We start from the raw sequence: 22,786 nt of genomic DNA on the forward strand, positions 1-22,786 counted from the left end.
CATACACACTCACGCTCAAATGCACACTCTCACCCACACACACTATATAGCAGAGCTTCCTAATAAAGCGGACAGTCAACACTGGTGTAAGGGCAGTGTGTGTGCTGGGCTGAAACAGAGGGTTGTGCTTCAAATGAAAGAGAGGGAAAGAGAGAGAGCTAGGCTACATCAATGTTTAATGCACACGTTCAATGTTACTGTGTTTATATAACTGTGACTCTCTCTCTATCCCTTCCTCTCTCTCTCACTCCTCCATTTCTCCTCTCAGCTCAGACTAGACACACACAAACACACACAATGAGGTATTCAATTTGTATTAATATTAAACCTCTCATCTCTCAATCCCTCAGAAGACATGAAAAATTCATCCCTCCCTCTCTACCTTTTACAGCTTATATTGATAGATTTATCCACCCTCTCACTCTCTCATTTTCTGATCATACCAGCCTATCCCTCTCACTTTCCCTCTTTTCTCCCTGATCCCTTTCTCTCTCCCTCTCAACTTGCTATTTACCTCTCCCTCACCCCTCTCATCTACTATTCCCTCTCCATCCTTCCTTCACTCTCTCATCTTTCTCTCTGTGAGAGCAGTAGATAAATCCTTAATTCTCCCTCCCTCCTCTTCAACCGCCCCCCCAATAAACAAAGCAATCTCATGAGAGTTGTGACCCCCCAAAACAGATTAAACAAATAAATTGACCCTCTGCAATCAATAACACTCCCTAACTCACTATGCTGTACTGTACTATAGATCTCCAGGAGCAAGGTGCTCTATTGCAAATGAATGAAGCTACACTATAAAATCAGAAACATCTGAAAACACAAAACAGGACAAAAATCTATAAATAAAACACACAGACTCACATACATACACATTCTCAAACACACAAACTCAGAAATTAATATCTGGCCTGGTGTGTTAATCAGTCCTAGCTAAGTCAGTGTGTTTGATTAGTTTAGAATCTGGGACAGTACTTATAGAGAGATAATAGTGTTCCAGTGCACACTGACACACACACACACACACACACTGACACAAACACACTGACACACACACACACACACATGCAGACTGACAGACTGGGACATTCTCTTTTTCTCTTTAGTGTATTTATACTTTTATACTGGAGGCTAAAATATTCTTCTGTACTGAATCACAAGGTGGACATGAATATTTTATAACACCAGTAAGACTGCCACTGAGAGAGAGAGAGGAGGGGGTTGGTTAAGGTACATAAGATAGCGACAGGGAGGGAGAGCAAGCAAATGAGAGAGAAATAGTGAGAGAGAAGGAGGGAGAGGCAAAGAGTGTGAGAGAGAGGAAGGAGAGTGAGTGGGAGTGGGAAAGGCAGAGAGGGGGAGGGAGACAAATGACTGAAAGAGAAAATGGAAGAGAGACGGAGAGAGGGAGGCTCAGGGGGAGGGAGAGACTGACTGAGAGACAGAGAACGAGGGAGAGAGATGGAGAGAAAGAGACAGGGAAAGTGACAGGGACAGACAGATAGAGAGAGACAAATAGGGAGAGAATTGCATAATTTATGTTATCATCATGTTACAAAATAAAGAGGGATCGGGTTGTCCTGACCAAGAAAGAGGAAGAGAGGGAGGGAGGGAGAGATAGAGAGGGATAGGGGAAAGGAAAGAGGGAGAAAGAGGAATTGGTGTTTGTGTCTCTGTATGCAGTGATTGTACAGAATGTTTGTGTGTATTCTGTCATGTGTGTGTGTGTGTGTGTGTGTGTGTGTGTGAGAGAGAGAGAGAAGTAAGTAAGTGTGTGAGTATAATGAAACGTGTGTGTGTGTGAACAGTGTGTGTGTGTCTGCGTAGTGTGCCTGTGTCTGTCTGTACTGGCAATGCTCCAGTCAGTGGGGTCACCACTGTGTGCAGGTCTGTCAATAAACTGCAGGATCTCTGAGTCAGAGCCCAGAACACACAGCTCAGCTCAACACTGTAAACTACAGCACAATACTACACAGCACAATATAATACAGTAACACAGTGTAATACATTATAACAGTATAATAAAGCATAACAGAACACAGTATAATACAGTACAATATCTCTCTCTGCCCCTAATCCATCTCTTTCTCCCCTTACCACTCCTCTGGTCAAGGAAGGGGTGGGGTTGCAGAGAGAGAGAGAGAGAGAGAGAGAGTGAGAGAGAGAGAGAGAGAGAGAGAGAGAGAGAGAGAGAGAGAGAGAGAGCGATGCCAAGGCCCAGAGAGAGTGATTGCACCAGCTGGGCCCAGTTACGAAAGAGAGAGAGAGAGAGAGAGAGAGACAGAGAGAATATTGAATAAAAGTCAGAATAGTGAAAAAGAGAGGGGAGAACGACAGATTTTTTCACCACCTGCCTGCATAAAAAGGAAACAAAAAAGAGTACACAGAAATCCTCACCATTTCCCCACTCTGAGCTTTACTCTCAGCTTTAATAACAACAGTCAGGAATGGGGAGGATGGGGTTCCCTTTGCTGGCAGACAGGCGGGGGCACCAGGCTTGCATAAAGCTGCTCAAGCAGCCGGGTACATTTGTGAAGCAGCTCAAGAGGGCACATGAGCGCCTGCTGGGATGAGACTGCCAAGTGCGCCATTGAAAAAGGGTCCAGAAAGGCCAGACTTTTTTTTCCCCAGTCTTTCCTTAGTTTTTTGCCAAATGTTCGGAGGTTCCTGTCCACGGCCAAGACTGTCAAGCTCCATGACCTTTGACACAGGATCTTCAGTTACTTTACAAATATACAGTACTGTGCAAAAGTTTTAGGCAGGTGTGAAAAAATGCTGTAAAGTAACAATGCTTCCAAAAATAGACATGTTAATAAATTATATTTATCAATTAACTAAATGCAAAGTGAGGGATTTTGTAGGCATATAGTCAGGTGTATGATTAAACAATTATACCAAACGGGTGCTAATGATCATCAATTCAATATGTAGGTTGAAACACAATCATTAACTGAAACAGAAACAGCTGTTTAGGAGGAATAGAACTGGCTGAGGAACAGCCAAACTCAGCTAACAAAGTGAGGTTGCTGAAGACAGTTTACTGTCAAAAGTCATACACCATGGTAAGACTGAGCACAGCAACAAGACACAAGATAGTTATACTGCATCAGCAAGGTCTCTCCCAGGCAGAAATTTCAAGGCAGACAGGAGTTTCCAGATGTGCTATCCAAGCTCTTTTGAAGAAGCACAAAGAAACGTGCAATGTTGAGGACCGTAGACACAGTGGTCGGCCAAGGAAACTTACTGCAGCAGATGAATGACATATCATGCTTACTTCCCTCGCAATCAGAAGATGTCCAGCAGTGCCATCAGCTCAGAATTGGCAGAAAACAGTGGGACTCTGGTACACCCATCTAATGTTCAGAGAAGTCTGGTCAGAAGTAGCCTTCGTGGAAGACTTGCGGCCAAAAAGCCATACCTCCGACATAGCAACAAGGCCAAGTGACTCAACTTTGCATGAAAACACAGGAACTGGGGTGCAGAAAATGGCAGCAGGTGCTCTGGACTGATTAATCAAAATTTGAAATATTTGGCTGTAGCAGAAAGCAGTTTGTTCGCCGAAGGGCTGGAGAGCAGTACACAAATGTTGTACAACAGTGAAGCATGGTGGAGGTTCCTTGCAAGTTTGGGGCTGCATTTCTGCAAATGGAGTTGGGGATTTGGTCAGAATGAATGGTCTCCTCAATGCTGAGAAGTACAGGCAGATACTTATCCATCATGCAATACCATCAGGGAGGCATCTGATTGGCCCCAAATTTATTCTGCAGCATGACAATGACCCCAAACATATAGCAAAAGTCATTAAAAACTATCTTCAGGCTAAAGAAGAACAAGGAGTCCTGGAAGTGATGGTATGGCCCCCACAGAGCCCTGATCTCAACATCGAGTCTGTCTGGGATTACATGCAGAGAGAGAAGCAACTGAGTCTGCCTAAATCCACAGGAGAACTGTGGTTAGTTGTCCAAGATGTTTGGGCCAACCTACCTGCCGAGTTCCTTCAAAAAATGTGTGCAAGTGTACCTAGAAGAATTGATGCTGTTTTGAAGGCAAAGGGTGGTCACACCAAATATGGATTGATTTAGATTTTTCTTCTGTTCAATCACTTTGCATTTTGTTAATTGATGAATATAATCTATTAACGTCTATTTTTGAAAGCATTCTTACTTTACAGCATTTTTTCAAACCTGCCTAAAACTTTTGCACAGTACTGTACACTGATCAGCCATAACATTATGAGCACCTGCCTAATATTGTGTAGGTCCCCATTTTGCCACCGAAACAGCCCTGACCCGTCGTGGCCTGGACTCCACTAGACCTCTGAAGGTGTGCTGTGGTATCTGGCACCAAGACGTTAGCAGCAGATCCTTTGGGGCCTCCATGGATCAGACTTGTTTGTCCAGCACAACCCACAGATGCTCGATTGGATTGAGATCTAGGGAATTTGAAGGCCAAGTCAACACCTTGAACTCATGATTCATCAGACCAGGTCACCTTCTTCCACTGCTCCGTGGTCCAGTTCTGATGCTTACGTACTCATTGTAGGCGCTTTCGGCAGTGGACAGGGGTCAGCATGGACACCCTGACTGGTCTGCGTCTACGCAGCCCCATATGCAACAAACTGCGATGCACTGTGTGTTCTGACACCTTTCTATCAGAACCAGCATTAACTTTTTCAGCAATTTGAGCTACAGTAGCTTGTCTGTTGGATCGGACCACACGGGCCAGCCTTCGCTCCCCACATGCATCAATGAGCCTTGGCCGCCCATGACCCTGTCGCCGGTTCACCGCTTTTCCTTCCTTGGACCATTTTTGAAAGGTACTGGCCATTGCAGACCAGGAACACCCCACAAGAGCTGCAGTTTTGGAGATGCTCTGACCCAGTCGTCTAGGTGTCACAATTTGGCCCTTGTCAAAGTCGCTCAGATCTTTATGCTTGCCCACACATCAACTTTGAATATTTGAAAATGTTCACTTGCTGCCGAATACACTCGTCTCTCCATACATCCCCTCCGGACCACTGCACTCCTCCAGAGCCAGAAGACTTACTCTACCTCCTCTCTACTCTCCTTCCTCGAGAGCCCGCTCCTTCTCATCCCTGGCCCCAAAATGGTGGAACGACCTGCCCACCGAAGTCAAAACAGCAGAGTCCTTGACCTCCTTCCGGCACTTACTCAAGACGCATCTTTTCCAACAGTACTTGTAATATTAGTCCTTTATCCCTGCTAGATAGCACATCTCAGTTTTTTATTATGCTTCTTGTGGTTTCGATTTTTGCTTTCCTCCTTGCTCCTTTTCCCATAGCCCTTGACTGTGACCCTACATCTTGATAGTACTTAGCTTTACCGTCCAGGATGTAGGACCTCACTTGTCCTATGTATTTTGAATTGCTATGTTAGTTTAATTGAATTTGTAATGATTGATGCCTTTACTCAAATGTATTTTTTGCACTTTGTTTTACACTTATGTTGTAAGTCGCCCTGGATAAGGGCGTCTGCCAAGAAATAAAAATAATAATAATAATATATCCCACCCACTGACAGGTGCCATGATAACGAGATTATCAGTGTTATTCACTTCACCTGTCAGTGGTCATAATGTTATGGCTAATTGGTGTATATACACCCTTCTTAAAATGATCTAATCTTTGCCCGTTTTGTTAGCACTTCTATTATTTAACTGCCACTTCTTGTATGCTTCCAGCACCCCTTGGCACATATCTGGGGCTTAATGGTATTGTCTGCACTGGTTAGCTCATTAGTACTGGAATGGATGATAATGGCATTTGGTATTGATTGCAGTTTGAAGTGCTCCCTTTGAAATCTGTAAGTTGCCTTGGCTACGGGTGTCTGATAATAAATAAATAAATAAATAATATTTTATAATAACGTTCATAATGTTGTGATGCCCCGGAAAGGGTAAATGAGCAGGTTGGGGGCACATGACAGGCTGACTCCCTGCGAGTGGCTCCCTGCCACGATAAAACAGGAAGGGGCCGGCTTCCTGGTGTGGAGAAGCAAGGAGTGCCGAGGGATTGGGAGGGTGGGACAGGAACAAAGACAAAGACAGAGATGGAGACAGCATTGAGGACTGACTTTGTCTATGAATATTCGATTTGGATTTGGATTGCATTTGGGGATTGTTGACGAGTTTAACCATTCTATGTTTAGAGGGACCTGTTGTCTGCTTATCTAGACTCAAAGAAGAGTCTGTCTCCTTATTTTGTTAGCATGAGCACTGTACATAATAAATAAGCACGTCTTTGCACAGGACTCAGCCAGGAGTTAATGCAGCCCCAGCGTTGTGTACATGCCCACCTGCTGTCATGATGTGGTGAGTGGTGTGGTTGGCAGTGCAGCTACTGATGTGGGGGAAGTGAAATTTGGCGTAGAGAATATGACAGCATGTGTGTGTGAGGGAGGGGGTAACTGATTGGTTGCGTTTGGAGCAAGAGTGAACCCAGCTGGGGAGGTTGTCCTCCTCCCCAACTTTAAAAATCTTAAATGGACAAGAAAAGTCACCACTCCCACACAGATGCCGACCTGTGTGCTTTGGTGGACCAATGTCTTGCCCAATCACAACTCGGCAAGATGCGGGCTTGGGGATACAAGCACCAGTCAGACCCCTCTCTCTCGCTTTCTTCTTTCTCCCCCATTCCTTCATCTCCACCCTTCACACCACTCCCTCCATCCACCCACCCTTCCCTCCCTCCTTTACAAACAGCCACCCAGTCGCCCTATATTTGCAAAAGTTAAATTTACATTTTATTTGCATGTCAGGTTATTTTGCATCTTTCATTGACATCCAGTGGGTCAAAATCATTAACAGCACCAATAATATACAACAATATGATGATTAATAATAATAGAAATAATAATAATAACAATAAAAATAAAAATGAAAGAGAGTCTTTAGAAAGAGGAATTGTAGTGTGGGTGGTTTGGTTTTATTTTAACATCCTAAAACATCTCTGCTCCAATATTCTCACAAGCAGGCTGACTGCTGTACATGCAGTACAGGGCAAGACTGCAGTGAGTCTGTCTGCATTTCCCTTGTGCCTTTGTCTCTGTCCCCCTCGGTCTCTCATTCTCCCTCTGTCTCGCTCCCTGACTCTCACCCCATCTCTGCATCCGTTTCCCCTGGTCTCATTGGCTCTCAGTTTCCCCTAATGGCTTCCCTTATATAAATGCACAGCCAGCCATAGAGAGAGAGAGAGAGAGAGAGAGAGAGAGAGGAAGAGAAAAAGAGAAGGAGGTAAGAGCAGGAGATTGGAGGTGTAGGGAACAGGGGAAGAGGAGGGAAGCACCCAAGTTTAGTGTAATTAATTATGATTCAGCCCTTAAAAATAATACCAATAAAAAAGTAGGTAATAATCACACATTTACAGGAAGTGAAGGAAGTGAAATCCAGTTCAATGAGTTATGTACAGAGGTATAGTTACCATTTAAAAAATAAGTAAATGAAAGAAAGTAAATGAAGTAAATGACAGAGCGAAACAGGGAGGAATGAAATTAGAAGGCAAGAGGAAAAAATAGACCCAGCACAGGGAAGGCAGGAGAGAGAGAAAGAGATGCAGAAAGAGTCTCTCACATTTGCATTTACCACAGCCAGGCTGTCTGCTGAGAGAAAGAGGGAGAGGAGCGAGACTGAGTAAAGTCTCTCTCTCTCTCTGTGGTGTTCCACAGACAGCCAGATGGCCCACACAGGGAGCAAGAGAGAGCGAGAGAAACAGAGAGAAATGATGAACAGAGGGAGAGATCACAAGAAAGACGAGGGGGAGAGAGGGCGAGAGGGCCTGAGAATCACGACAAACAATCGAGACGGACAACATCCAGGTGGCAGATGTCTCTCTCTGCCTCTCCCCTCCTTCCCTCCCTACACCTCCCACCCTTCCTCCTTTGGTGTGTGCTTGGCGTGTGCTAGGAGCACTTCCACACACACACGGCCAGGCTGCCCCCAAAGAACATGTACAGCAGGTTCTTGACCTCATGCGTGACCTCGAAGCCGAAGCCCTCCCCAATCACCACGTGCCAGGAGGAGCCAAACTTCTTATCCATGCTTTCTTTTATCATCTTCGCTGCACTCTGGAGTGAGGGAGAGGGGAGAGAGAGGGGATGGGACAGGGAGGGAGAGAGAGAGAACTTCATATCTAGTGAGAAAAAGAGAGGAATAGAGACAGAGAGAGACAGACAGACAGAGGCAGACAGGCACACCTCATTGTTGGTGGCGAATTTCTCACAGGCAGTGACACACAGCTCCATTGTCTCCACCCTCATCTCCTCAGGCATGTCAGTGTGCTGTAAGGAGACACAGCCTAATCAATACAGGGCCCATGCATTGCAGTATAGTACAGGGGCCCAGACTTGACTCAGCGCTGTGGCTGTGTGTACAATAGTATAGTATATTATAGATTGGAGCCTCTGTCTCACCCTGATCAGTGGGAAGCTGTGCACTCTCTTGTAGTCGGCCTCCTCCTTCTTGCTGTCCGCAGTTTCGGCCATCGCCCAGCGCCCTACACACATGAAGCAGACCCATCACTGCAGCACTGTGCCTCATACCCCCCGGCAGTAGTAGTAGTAGCAGCAGCAACAGCAGCAGTAATAGTAAAAGTGGTAGTAACAGCAATGGTAGCAGTGAGAGTAGCAGTAGGAACAGTAGCACTAACTATTGTATTAGTTGTAGAAGTAACACTAGTAGCAGCAGAAGTAACAGTAGTATAGTAGCAGTACTAGCAGGGTTCCAGCAGAAATTTGAATAGGTAAGGCAGTCTGATACTGAATTGCCCACAGAGGGGCGGTGTTATAGTGGGATGCTTGTGCTTTAAAGTTTATTTTTGACAGAGAGGTAGCAGTAGCAGTATCAGCTGTAGTAGTTGTATTAATTGTAGTAACAGCAGATTAGTATCAGCAGTAGTAACAGTAACAATAGTGTTAACAGCTGCAATAGTAGTAGTAGTAATAGTAGTATAATAGAGCAGTTGTAGTAAGCTGTAGGAGTTTTATTTAAAAAAAAAACAGCTGTAGAGATTAAGCAATTTGTAACCCAACTTGTATATACTGTACTGTAGCTCTGGACCATGGCTGGAGACCAATACACTATTGTACTATAACTCGTCATTTTAAAAGCACTATAATCTGGCTTACCCTTTACCTGGAAAATATTCATCTTGAAGAAAATATTCATGAGAATGTTGTGTTGTAATATTGATAACTTTCGGAAACGGGGAATAAAGTAGTTATAAGGAATCGGAAAATCTAAGTAATATAAACTGACGTTCGCCTTGTTTAAATTTGAATTGTGTGGCTGTAACTGTACTGACGATATACACATCGAAACGTTTACCATAACCTCAAAGCAGTGTCAAAACATTTTGCAAAGGACGTTACCGGTTTTCTGCATTGCTAACTTTCATCATTGTGTAACGTACCTGCTCTCCGTGCTGTTGTGAAAGTTTGTCTCCGTGTCACTCCAGCGCTCCGGTTGTCAGGGAGACATTCCGGCCATAGCAACCACCGGATGCCTCCTCGCGGAACCCGCCCACCCGCACACGTGATTGTGTTTAAATGAACAATTCGGAATTGCTGTTGGAAATGTGGGCTGTCAATCATAGGGGAACCTTCTTCCTATGCATGAGGTCCTTATTTTAGGCGGCCGAGGCGATCGCCTGCGTAGCTATATGTTGATAAATTCAAACAGTGATATTTCAGTTACGTTCTGATGATGATGATGATGATGATGATGATAATAATAATAATAATAATAATAATAATAATAATAATAATAATAATAATAATAATAATTGTATAGTACAAGTATAGTACAGTACAGTACAGTAAAATGCAGTGCATGGTTTTGTAGTATATTGTGGTTTAAGATAGTATAGTATAATATACACTATAATACGGTGTGATACAGTATAGAGTGGTATAGGACAGTATAATAATTATTATTATTAATTATAGTGTGATTCAATTGGTGTGTTGGCCATTTCCATTGGTTGTTGTTCATTTTGTTAGGAATGGTTGGCATTCCTAACTTGAGCCAACATTGACAGTCTTTTTGCTCCCCCCACCGCAGCCTACATTCTCTCTCTGTCTATCCCTGCCAGTTGTCTGACCTACATTGCCTTGTCATATCTGCCTGGCGGAGCTCCAGGTGTGTCAAACAGACTCATGCCCATCACTACACAGCCCTGAGGCTCCTGCCTGGGCTATGATATTCCCCACTGTAGTGTGACTATACTGCCAGCATTAATGGTATTGAACTATACTGTCCTATACCACTCTATACTGTATTGCACTGTATTATTCTGTATATTATACTATACTATATTAACCACAATATACTATACTATACTACAAAACCATCCACTGCATTTTACTGTACTCTACTATGCTACAATGCACAACACTATTCTAAACTATTCTGTATTATAGTACACTACACTACACTGTAATATAACTATACTATACTGTTCTATGCTATACGGTACTATAACATAGCATATTATTCAACACTATGCTAGCCAGTACAACACTACACTATGAGCTCCCTCACACCTGGAGACATTTGTTTATGCAATACTGTGCAACAGTATACTATACTATGCTTTGCTATGCTATGGTATGCTATACTGTTACCCTGTCCAAATACATTTGGTGGTACAGCACATGTGATGTGGATTAGACCTTTAATTCCTGGAGAGAGAGAGAGAGAGAGAGAGAGAGAGAGAGAGAGAGAGAGAGAGAGAGAGAGAGAGAGAGAGAGAGGATAATCCTTTGACTAGAATCAATGTAATTTTCAGGGATTGAGCAGATATGACCCAGAGAGACAGAGTCTCCAGTCTGGGCTCCTATATTGTACTGTACTATATAGTCCACACAGCACTGGCTCCAGTCTGGGCCCACTATACTATACTATACTATACTATACTATACTATACTATTGTAAAGTCCACAAACTGGCCCCAGTCTGAATGGGTGAAAGACAGAGAGAGAGATGGAAAGAGAGGTACTGAAAGAGTGTGAAAGAGACAGAGGGAGAGAAGGCAATACATTTAGGGAGTGTGGGTGCAGGGAGGGTACAGAGAAAGTCTGAGACAGGGTGAGCAATAGAAAAAAGAGAGGCAGAAACAGAGAAAGAGAGAGAGGATGGAGGACCAGGGAATAGAACAGAGGAAGAGTGGGATGCAAAATGAGAGGCAGGGGGAGGTAGGGCAAGGGGAAGGGAGGGAGCGAGGGAATGTGTAAGAGGCTGTAGTGGAGGTGTTGGAGCTGAGCTGATTAAACAGACAGTAGCAGTAAGAACATTAACTTTTAGAAGATCTGCTCAAGACCATCTGAGAGAGGTATATAGAGAGGGAGGAGTGAGAGAGAGGGGAGGAAGGTAGAGGCAGAGTGGGCATGGGAGGAGAGAGGGACAGTGGGAGGGAAGGTAGATAGAGAGAGAAGGAGAAGGAGAGGGAGGAGAGAAAGAGATTGAAGGTAGAGGTGGAAGAGGGAGATTGAGATTGAGTGAAAGACAGAGAGAGAGAAAGAGAAGGTGTTTGAGAGATGAAGAAGGGGAGGGCAGAGATAGAGAGCAGAGGAGAGAAACTGAAATTGAGGAGAGAGAATGGAATTGTGACAAGAGCAGAGAGAAGGAGAGAGGGGGGGATGACTGAGGGACAGAATGAGAAACAGAGACTACGGGCTTAAAAAGAGTGTGAAAGGGAGAGAGATAGAGAGAGGCATAAGGATTGAGAGAGAGAGAGAGAGAGAGAGAGAGAGAGAGAGAGAGAAAGTAATTAAACTGATTGGATTGTGTGGACAAGCTATAATCTACACTCATCTACTTACAGCCCAGGGATAGAGGGAAAGAGGGAGGGAGAGATAGAAAGAGATAAACTAGGGGAGGGAGGGGTAGCAGGGTGAGAGAGAAGTGAAGAGAAATGGAGGGAAAAAGGGAAGAGGAGGGAAACAGAGAGATGAAGGAAGGTTAGTGACTGCAGGTGAGAGCCTTTGAGAGAGGGAGAGAGAGAGTGATCGAGAGAGAGAAAGAGAGTGTTATCGAAAGAGAAAAAGAGAGAGGAAGAACTTGAACTATGGTGTAAATTTCCCTTTGGCAAACTGGGGTTTGGCAATAGCATGGCAATGATACACCCCTTCCAGAACCCCACCCTCCATTAGTGTCCTGTTGACAGGTGGCCATCATGTTGGTGGGGGGGTCCCTCTCTGATGCTGTGTGAGATGGACCACTAGTTTCAAGTTTGTGGGTGATAAAATACACAGGTACTGGCTGCTCCCGTCAGGAAAGTATTGTGAACCAGCAACATTAAAAGCCTTTTTATATGTGTCTAACTGATACCATAGTTAAGCTAATCTCTCTCAGTCTGAGTGCCTTGCTATAGACCGACCTAATGTATGCTGTACTATACTGTACTGCCTCTCTCCAGGACCAAAGCTGGAGACCCTGCTGTACTGTACTGTACTGTACTGTACTGTGTCTCTTCAGGACCAGGGCTGGAGACAGTTTTTGTGTTAACTTGTCTCTGATGCAATGCCCATGCAATGATTTGGAGAGTTAATGAAACTAGTGAGAAGGGGGGGTGGGATGAGGGGAAACCAGGAAGGAGAAATGATTTGAAACAGACATATTTCAGGAGAAGAGAGAGAGAGAAGGGAGGGAGGGAAATGGAGAGGTAGGCTGCACTACCTCCTATTATCTTCCATGGTTGCATGACCACTAATATAAAATCAGTTTTTCGTCACACTGTGTATTTCGCATAAATATACCACCATGTCAACGACACACTCAAAATGTGAAATGAAATATTCGGAATATCGCAGGTGGGATAGTCCTCTAGTATTCAGAATATTAAAGAGCTTCCGAGCCATGGAAACACACATTCAGAACAGGAGGTGTGACAGCAGAGCCAGCATGATGTCCACCTTCCGACGCGAGCCACTGCTATTGGGGGAGGATGGAACTTCAGTTTCGTTCAGGATTGGAAAAGAATCTGAAATCACAAAGCAGCTCAATGTCCTTGAGCTTTTCGAAGGAGTGGCAGACAAAATCTAGTGCCCAGCAATGTGTTGCTCTGAATCCAGACCCACACACCTCTCAAAGGATTGAATTCCCTCCATATCTGAGAAAATTGATACAAATACTGTACATTGTGAGATATTAGGATAGAAGGACACCAGCTTTCGACAAAATCACAGGTGACCGTCACAGCTCTCAGGAGCTCACTAACAAGCATGAACTAAATATTCCTCTTGCCATGCAAACTTAGAATACCATGACATCCCGTGCATGTACACAGAGAATGTGTTATACATAATTCCAACACTGAATATTCTGAATACATAAAAGTCTGAATGCATGTGCCATGTAAATTAAATGAAAATAAAACATAGTCCTCAAGAAATAGCAACCAAATCCCACAAAATGCATACAACACAGTGCAGTACACTACAGTACATTATAACAGGAGAAAGCTAAATTAATGTGTAAATAAATATATTTGTATACTTCTAATTTTAAAGTAAAATAATATGATGACAAGTAACATTAAAAAGCAAGAACAATTGCATCCAAATTTAAAGACTCAGATTAATAAAACCAGGTCATTATTATTATTATTATTATTATTATTATTATTATTATTATTATTATTATTATTCGTTCATTCATTATCAATAACTTAATTAAATACAGAGTTATGGTTTATTCTTATTTTTATTAGTATTAATTATAATAATACAATAATAATAATGGTAGTGTTCACATCTATGTTATTGGCTGAAATTAACACTGAGAAAGAGACAGAAAGAGGGAGGCAGGGAGGGAGGGAGGAAGCAAGCAAGGAACAGATGTAACACTTCCTGATCTGTCTTGTAGAGAACAGCGTGTCCCTGAGAGTGAAGGAGGGAGGGGAGGAAGGAGAGAGAGCAAAGGAGGGGGAGTGAGAGAAAGAGAGCGCATGTAGGAGGGCATGCATGTTGCATCACTATTTAGCATTATACGTCATTCAGGGAGTGATGGGTAAAGAACAAGGAGGAGAGAGAGAGGGAGAATGAAATTATCTGTACTGTGCTGTGACATGAGCACAGCTTGTAGTACAGACATAGATTCAAACATATGTCAAGTAAATACTCCCCAACTGCCTAATACAAAGTCCATTGCTACTGTAGTCCCCGTGCAGTACAGTCCAGTACATTCCAGTCCTCTCACACAGCCCCATCTGTAATAAATGATGTATTCTAAGGTTTTGATCCTCATTTATGCTTTGTCTTTTGCAGCTTAGCCGAAGATCAAATTCAGCTCTTCTGTACAGTACTGTAGCTCTCCAGGACCAGGGCTGGAGATCCCTGCGGTGCTGTGTGGTTGTGTGATGGGACAGACTGTAAGTGATGGAGACAAGTCCATCTGCTTAGCTGGCCTCTGTAATCTCACTAGGTCCAAACTTCCTTCCAATCTCATTGCACTCACTAACTCTCTCTCTCTCTCTCTCTTTCTTTCTCTCTGCCTCCATCCTCTTGTTCTCTCTGCTGTATTGCAATTCAATGGTGTCTATGAAAAAGTAGTGAAATATTTACATACTCTCTCTCTCTCGCTCTCACACACACACATACACACAGTCACACACATTAAGTCAGACCGTTCATACAGTGTTACAGTTCAGAGTTTTATTGTGGTTTAGTTGTTACAGTCAGTGTAGAGAGGAGGAGTTTGGGGGGGTGGAGGGAGACCTCTCCCTCATCCTCCTCTCCTCTCCCGCTCTGCCCCTCTCAACTTTCCACCTCTCTCTCAATCTCTCACACTCCTCCTCACCATCTGTCCCTGTCCCCCCAATTCTCCCTGTCCCAGAATCGACAACACGCTGCAAACACCCTATGTCCCTTATACCACAAACCTAGCCCCAATATATCTTACACTTTAGAAACCCTAGACACTGAACCCTATCCTCTATATACCTAATATAAGGGAGATATTTGAAATATTTTGTAGACTGTCGTCCATCTCTTTAGTTTTAAAGGTTGCAAATATGTTTTAGGAATTTACCGCATACGTATTTACAAACTATAAATTCAACATGTGCCTGACAGACCATGACAGATGTCAATTATTTCAATACACTCAAAGTTTGCCCTGCAATTTTGGCATGAAAGGAGAAATATAAGGAGACAATGTATGTTATGTTCCATATGGGCTGACATATCTTGTTGCAGGGAATGTCGTGAGGGTCTCGGCCTGTCCCATTCACAGCACTCGTCAGTAGAATATGGTACAGTACAACACACTAAGTGAATGGGAAATAGCAGTGTAGTAATACTGAAGTTAGTGTACACCGAGGAAGTTTAATACAGCTGCGTACCTATACTGTACCCCTCTGCAGCCTGTATTGTACATCTACCCTATACTGTACCTCTATATAGCCTATACAGCCAACTCTGACAGTCACACTACGACCGAGACAAACAAGAGAGAGTGAGAGGCAGACCGATAGGTAGACATAGGACATAGGAGAGACAGGTACAGTAAACACAGATACATAAATTGGTAGAGAGAGAGACAGATCACTGCAGTAGGTACACAGATTGACTGATAGATTGATAGATACAGTAGAGAGAGAGAGAGATAGAGGCAGAGATATTAGCTTGAAATGTACATTTTGTAATATTTCCTTTTTCTTTAATTCTCTCTCTCTCTCTCTCTCTCTCTATATATATATATATATATATATATATATATATATATACACACATACATTTATATGTACAGCATACATATTTAGTTATTTATTTTCAGTTTTATTTCTTGTCACAGTACTACTACACACAGTAAACAGGTGTCAGTAAACAGAGTCACAATATCACCCCAAAAAGCACACTGGACCAGAGAATCAGACACATCCACCGAAGACAAACAAAATATAAAACAGAGAGAAAGAGTAAAAGAATGAGAGAACAAGAAAAATTTAATAAATAAAAAGAAAGCAAGAAAGTGTTTTTTTAAACTTGGGCATTTGATTTACCCATACAGGCACTTTACAGCCATGGTGAGTGGGGAAGGGTGGAACTGGAGGGTGGGAGGGGGTTATTGATAAGGATAATATCAAACAGTTTGAACTTGTATCGCCACACACACACACACTCACACACTCACACACATACACACATACATCCTATTTATCATTAGTACCTTTCTGTTCCACTCCCAATATTAAGTGGAGTTAAAACTAAAGTTTGGGAGGAGGACAACCTCAGTCTCCCACCTGACTTCCTTCCACCTTTCCCAGCATCAATATCCAGCAAACCATGCACTTTCCCAGCATCCCCTACTTTGCCTTCCGCCTCAACCCCAGACTCCAGCCCCTGCAGCAGATTCTTGGCTCATTCCACACAGTAGGTCTCGGCCAAAATTAACTTTATTTACCTTGCACTGGGGTTGTCCCCACTCCTGAAAATCCATTATAGCTCTAGGACAGGGAGGAGAGGAGGGACCCATTATTATACCCAGCAGTGGGAGTGTATAGGAGTGTAGAGGACTATGTGGGACAATATAGGAACATAGAGGAGTGTGGGGGACATTATAGGAGCGTACAAGAGTGTGGGGGACAGTATAGGGCTGTGTGGTATAGGAGACAAAATGGGGTGGGTGGAGGGGAGTGGGTTACACAGCATAGGAATGTATAGGCGTGTGTGGGACAATATAGGGTTGGGTGGTATAGGGGACACAAGGGGCTATAGGGGAAATACAGGGGAGGGAGTTACAGGCAGTCCAGGCGTATATACAGTGACTTAGACATTAGACCAGCATTATAATGTGCATGTGTAACTGTGTTTGTGTGTATATGTACCCATACTAGTCCACCCCCACTTCCCTCCTGTCCCCCAGTGTCCCCCCTACAGTCCCCTTTCACTGCCCCTCCCCCCGGCGGCGCTCCTGGCATGGCTCCAGTGGCTCCTTGCTGGCCCCCCCAAACACGTCAATGTGCCGGTCACTCCAGGACACCACGCTGCCTGCCAGGCTGTGCGAACAGGATGCCAGCCCCCCCACCTCCGAGGGGGACAGCAGCCGGTCCCACATGTTGAACTGCGCCAACTCCCCCACCAAGGCCTGCGTTGCGTCAAAGCGGCCCCCCAGGGTGTCCTGCAGTCGGAGGTGGGGAGGGAAAGAGTTATACTGATTACCTGATAAGCTTATACACTGATACCGAGACACTGATTGACTGATTCACTGACTGACTGACAGATTGACTGACTGATACACTGACACCCTGATACCCCCTGGGCAAGCTCACCTGCTCCTGCCCCAGGATCAGTACCCCTCCGGGCCGGATGGGGTGCCAGGCGGCCAGGTTCTCACCCTGACCCCGCAGTTGCCCATCCTGATAGGCCCACCAGGCCCCGTCCCTCAAGGTCCAGCTGACACACACGTGCTGCCACACGTCCCCCGACAGCTGCAGGGGCAACTGCGCCACCTATGGGGGGCAAATAGAGACAGAGAGCAATGGAGGGAGGGAGAGAGAGACAAAGAGAGGGAGAGATGTGTTTCTTTAATCACTGTATTTATTGTTCCCCATAGCTCATGTTCCTGAACACTCAACCTCTCTGTCAATGCTTTAGCCAGTTGCTGATGTCATCGATGTAGTTCTGCCAAAAAGCTTTTTTAAATTTGAACGGGGATCAAACTGAATGGAGAGCGAGAAATAGATGTCTGTAAACACGTTAAAGTCTTCAATGTAAAATTACTGTATCTATTGTTCCCCATTGCCCTGCTCCTGAGCGCTGGACATGCCTGTCCATGCTTTGGCACCACTGGTGTCACTTCATCATGCCATCATGTTGTTTCCCTTTCTATTTAACTAAATGTCGATTATGGTCTTCTGTAATGCATCTCTCCCTCCCTCCACCCATTGTACTCCTTTTTAAATTAATCAATCCCTCCCTCCCTCTCTCTCTCTCTCTCTCTCTCTCTCTCTCTCTGTGTCTCAACCTCCTTTCTTCCTCTCTCCCTGCTTGGGCAACACCCATGTCAACTTCTCATATCAATAAAGCTCCCCTCTCCCCTTCCCCTTCATTCCATCCCCCATCTCTCCCCCTCATCCCTATTCTCTCCCTTCTTCTCTGTCTCCCCGGGTGTCTCACTCCTCTCTGCTCCTTTCTTTCCCCCCTTCCTCTCTCTCCCTACCTCTATCTCCCTGCCTCCTTCCATCTCTCTCCACCCCCCTCTCCCCCTACCTCTATCCCCTTCCCTCTGCCCTTCTTTCACCCTCTCTAACTCCCTCTCCACCTCCCCCACTCACTCCCACCCTATCCCCTCTTACCCCCCTCTCTTATTTCTCCCATTCACTCTCTCCCACTCCTTCTTTCCTTCCCTCTTAACATCCCCCTCATCCTGTCTCTTGCCTTGTCATTGATGAGCAGCTCCACTGGACTGTGGGGCCCCTGCAGCAGCACCAGCTCGTTGGGCTGCCCCGGGACCGAGTAGGAGAAGGGGGTCCCTACGTCTCCCCCCCGCGGGCGCAGCCACAGGCAGGCGGTCATGCTGTAGAGCTCAGGCACGGCCTGGCGCACCACCGCATGCATGGAGTTGGTGCGTGAGGGGAACAGTAGCTTGTAGCCCTCAGGGTAGTTGTAGTCAGACAGGCCTGTAGAGAGAGGGAGAGAGAACTAGAGTGAGGGAGAGGGAGTGAGAGAGAGGGATAGTTGAGTCATTCTGTTATTCCTACTGTCCTTATTTTTCCCAGATTTGGGGGTTTTGTTGGGTATTTTCAACTTCTTTCCACTATTGGTTTTATCGTAAGTTGATTAAAAAGAATGGACTATGTATGTTGTTGTTGTTATTTGGTGTTGGTGAATGTCCTGTTCTGTGTGAAAGTGCTTTGGCAAACATTATACCTGGTGGTCATGGAAATAATCCACTGAATTTAAATTAGAGAGGGGAGAAGAGGGAGGGGGAGACAGGAGAGTAAATATACAGCTCATCCCATTCTCCTTCTCTTTCATTCCTTTCACCCCCTCTTTCCCCTATCCTCCCTGGACAGAGCTGTCCCCAGGCTCTCCCACTCTATGCCCTCTCCTCTCTCCCTCTCACCTCTCCCTCTCTCTCCACCTCTCCCCCTCTGCACCCTTCTCCTTCCCCCATCTCTCTCTCTACCACTCTGTCCTCTCCCTCCTTCTCCCTCCCCTCCCCTCTCCTCCTCTCTCTCTCTCTCACCCTGCTCCAGCTGCGCGATGCGGTGATGCAGATTGTTGATGTCCTGGTCAATCTCCAGGCGCTGCCGGCCCGTCTCCTTGCGCAGGGCAGCCCTCTCCTTGTCCAGCTGTTCCATGCGCCTGCGCAACTCCCCCTCCAGGTCCTCCACCCGCCACTGCAGGGAGTCAGCCTGCAACCAGGGGGTGCCTGGCCCCGGCTGCCCAGAGCCACTGTTGTTTGGACGGGCACCCAATTCTGACTGAAAGAGGAGAGGGGGGGAGGGAGAGGAGAGGGGAGAAATGATAGAGAGAAGGAGAGTGAGAGGCAGAGAGAGTGTGAGAGGGAGAAGGAGAGAGGGAGGAAGAACAGGAGGGTTGGGTGGAGGAGTGGAGAGGGAAAGGGCAAGGAAGGAAGAGTGGGAAGAAGTGTGGGGTGAATGGGATAGAGAGGTGAATGGAGGAAATTAAAGAAAAAAGGGCAGAGAAAGAGAAGGAGGGAGAAAAATAGAACAGTTATTTTCATTTTGATTAATATTGTGTTGTTTTGTGAGCAACAGCTGCAGGTGTGGCAATAAGGCTCTATCACTCCTCTCCCTTCATTCCTTCTCCTTCCTCCCTCTCCCTTTTTTATCTTTCTATCCCATCTCCATCTCCCCCCTCTCTGTCTCCATCCTCCATTTCTCTCTCTCTCTCTCTTTCTCTTTCTCTCTCCAGCAGTGTTCCAAGTATCTTCAAAGCTGTGATCAAATGTTTATGAGGCAAATAATAACACTGCAGTCAGAGAGAGGGAGAGAGAAAGATCAATAAATACACACACACACACACACACACACACTCACACTCACACTCTCTCATACACATACACTCACACACACACACACACACATACACACTCCTTCCGTGTCTCTCTCTGGCAAATTAACAAGATAATCCACCTAATTGGGGTCTCTCCCCCGTGCACCCCTCCCACCCTAGTTTCATCCTCAGGAATTTAAACCACTGGCCTCCTCTTATAGACTAATCGCATTATACACTATGCACACAATAGATACTATACATTACACAGGATTTACACGTTATACACTATATATACAGTTCACACTATACACACAATTCACATGATACACTACACAGATAACTCATACACTATACACACATTATACTGTATACACAGCACACACTTTACACACTATACACACAACACACACTACACACACATCACACACTATGCACACATTACACACTATGCACACTACACACATAATACACATATTACCCAACACACAATATACATACAACATAGGGAGTACACTACAGTATTGTACAGAACATTACACAACGCTACACTACATCAACTGCACTGCACTACATAACAATCACATTAATGAAAGAGACTAACAGAGAGAAAGTGTAAAACAGATTGACAAGATAGATACATACAGTCTATCAGACCTATATTAATACCTGACTTCTTTACTCTCTCCTCTATTTCTCTCTCAATCGTCTCTTTCTCTTATCCCCTCCAGCTCTCCCTCTCTCCTCTTTCTCTCACCTCCAGTTTCTCGATACGGTCTTTGAGCTGGTGTATGGCCTGCTCCAACTCCTCCACGGCTCGGGCGGAGTGCAGCTGAACGGCCGAGGCCGGTGCGTCGTCCCCGGACATGCTGCGCTCTGTGTACTGGCGGCTCCCCAAGAGAGCGGCGGGCAGGCTGCGCTCCTCCAGCCCACTCTCGCACTCCGATAGCTTGCCCGTCAGCTCCCGGATGGTGTCCTGGTCGCTGCGGATCTGCTGCTTCTGCTGCATCACGGTTTGCCGGAGCTCCTCGGCAGCTGTGCGGAGGAAGCCCCAGTCTTCGCCCGCGTACAGTGAAGGATCGTCCGCTTGCTGCAGCTTGGTCTTGCCTGGCGGCTTCATCTTGCACTCGCCGGCGGGGATCGGGGTGCAGACCATTCGGCTGAAGCTGAACTGCTGCCCGCCGCTCAACCCATTGAAAGTCGGGGACTCAATCCCCAGCCCCAGCCCCAAACCCAGCCCCAGTCCCCTGCCGCCGCCACCTCCTCCTTCTTCCGTTCCAGAACCATGGAGAGCTCCCAGCGACCCCGCCTCAGCCACGGAGCCTGGCGGGATAGGCTGCATTCCTGTCGCCGGGGACAGCGACTCGTTGTCGACGGGGGTCTGCGAGGCTGCCCTACCGGAGCCCGGGTGTACGCTGGCGATGATGCAGATGACGGCCCCGAGGAACGCCAGCATTCCCGCGGCCAGGAGCACAGCCAGAAACTTCAGGGTGGCGGTTGGGAGAGGGGGTAAACACCCGGAGAGAGAGAACAGTCGAAGAAGAAGATGAAAAGGAGCTGCGAGGGCGTTGGTTAATTACGCCAAAGCCAGAAGATCAATCAATCAATCAATAAATCAATATTTAAAGACGGTTGCCAAAGAAGAGCTATCTGTATTTAAGCCGAGAATAAACACAGGCACACGGGATGATAAATCGCCACGTTCACCCCCACCACATGTGTGTGTGTGTGTGCCGCGCTACTCCGGGTGTCTATTATTGTTGTTGTTTTTCAATCTGACACGCCGTTGTTGTCGCCGTTGTTGCGGTTCTGATTTGTGGTCCTCCCCGGGGAAGACACGTCTCCTCTACCGCGCTCGAGTGCCAGCCTCGATTGGACTCGGCTCGGGTCGACAGCTGCATAAAAGTGTGTTGTTATTCTTGTTATTGTTCTGTATTTCGTTTGGGTTTTCCTCGTCTACAGTCCTCTCTCCTCTCCTCTCTTCTCCTCTCTGCCCCTTGTGCTGCTCTGACTCGGATGTAGCGACTGTAGTGAAGTGGGGTGAGAGAGAGAGAGAGAGAGAGAGAGAGAGAGAGAGAGAGAGAGAGAGAGAGAGAGAGAGATCACCACACACACAGCTGACTGCGGTGCTGTGTGAGTCAGTTAACAGGCGGGTACAACCATCACGATTACAACCTCACATTTCTTTCTTTCTGTTTTTATCAATCCATCTCTTTCTTTCTCACTTTCAATCTAATATATCTATTTGTGTAATCTAGAGTATGTATACCTTATTTTTTCCCAAATTACCCAATTTGAATAAGAATAAATAAATGTAATGTTATATATTATTATTATTATTATTATTATTTCTTGGCAGACGCCCGTATCCAGGGCGACTTACAACATAAGTGCAAAAATACAGAGAAATACAAGGCATCAATCATTACAAATTCAACGTAGCTAAAACATAGCAATTCAAAATAATACATTTTACAAATTCCAATTTACAATTTACTCAAGTACAGTAAGAGACTTCCTTCATACTGGACGGTGAAAGCTAAGTGCTGTCAAGATGTATGGTTACAGAGGAGGGCTACGGGAAAGGGAGCAAGGAGAAAAACAATCAAGAACACAAGGAGCATAATAAGCTGGAGTGCTATCTAGCGGGGATAGAGGACTAATATTACAAGTGCTGTCGGAAGAGATATGTCTTGAGTAAGCGCCGGAATGAGGTCAAGGACTCTGCTGTTTTGACTTCGGTGGGCAGGTCGTTCCACCACTTAGGGGCCAGGGATGAGAAGGAGCGGCTCTGGAGGAAGGAGAGTGGA

The 22,786-nt window shown here is 45.5% G+C and overlaps 2 protein-coding genes across 2 annotated transcripts; both read right to left on the bottom strand.

The window, feature by feature from the left end:
• Positions 1 to 6,736: 6,736 nt before the first annotated feature.
• LOC136751481 (dynein axonemal light chain 4) lies at positions 6,737 to 9,533 on the bottom strand. Its single transcript, XM_066707129.1, has 4 exons — positions 9,425 to 9,533; positions 8,427 to 8,509; positions 8,211 to 8,294; positions 6,737 to 8,081 (listed from the first exon to the last, which is right to left on the bottom strand). Exons 2-4 carry the CDS (start codon positions 8,496 to 8,498, stop codon positions 7,917 to 7,919), a joined length of 321 nt encoding a protein of 106 aa, XP_066563226.1. The 5' UTR covers positions 8,499 to 8,509; positions 9,425 to 9,533; the 3' UTR covers positions 6,737 to 7,916.
• Positions 9,534 to 16,899: 7,366 nt separating this feature from the next.
• Positions 16,900 to 22,000, bottom strand: LOC136751876 (neuronal pentraxin receptor). The gene is made up of 5 exons (XM_066707630.1): positions 20,734 to 22,000; positions 19,204 to 19,441; positions 18,393 to 18,634; positions 17,285 to 17,464; positions 16,900 to 17,133 (listed from the first exon to the last, which is right to left on the bottom strand). The coding sequence occupies exons 1-5, from the start codon at positions 21,430 to 21,432 to the stop codon at positions 16,900 to 16,902; spliced, it is 1,593 nt and encodes a 530-aa protein (XP_066563727.1). The 5' UTR covers positions 21,433 to 22,000.
• Between the last annotated feature and the right edge of the window lie 786 nt (positions 22,001 to 22,786).

Source organism: Amia ocellicauda, chromosome 6 (genome assembly GCF_036373705.1).
Source record: "Amia ocellicauda isolate fAmiCal2 chromosome 6, fAmiCal2.hap1, whole genome shotgun sequence".
Taxonomy (NCBI): Eukaryota; Metazoa; Chordata; class Actinopteri; order Amiiformes; family Amiidae; genus Amia; species Amia ocellicauda.

Bases quoted from the DNA above. Each gene is read 5' to 3' on its own strand.
- LOC136751876 (XM_066707630.1), bottom strand. From the start codon at position 21,432: ATGCTGGCGTTCCTCGGGGCCGTCATCTGCATCATCGCCAGCGTACAC. The intron at 18,635-19,203 runs GTGAGAGAGAGA...CTCTCTCTACAG, and splicing joins CATCGCGCAGCTGGAGCAGG to GCCTGTCTGACTACAACTAC. The intron at 17,134-17,284 runs GTGAGCTTGCCC...CTCCGACTGCAG, and splicing joins TGATCCTGGGGCAGGAGCAG to GACACCCTGGGGGGCCGCTT.
- LOC136751481 (XM_066707129.1), bottom strand. From the start codon at position 8,498: ATGGCCGAAACTGCGGACAGCAAGAAGGAGGAGGCCGACTACAAGAGA. The intron at 8,295-8,426 runs GTGAGACAGAGG...GTCTCCTTACAG, and splicing joins ACAGCTTCCCACTGATCAGG to CACACTGACATGCCTGAGGA. The intron at 8,082-8,210 runs GTGTGCCTGTCT...CCCTCACTCCAG, and splicing joins AATTCGCCACCAACAATGAG to AGTGCAGCGAAGATGATAAA.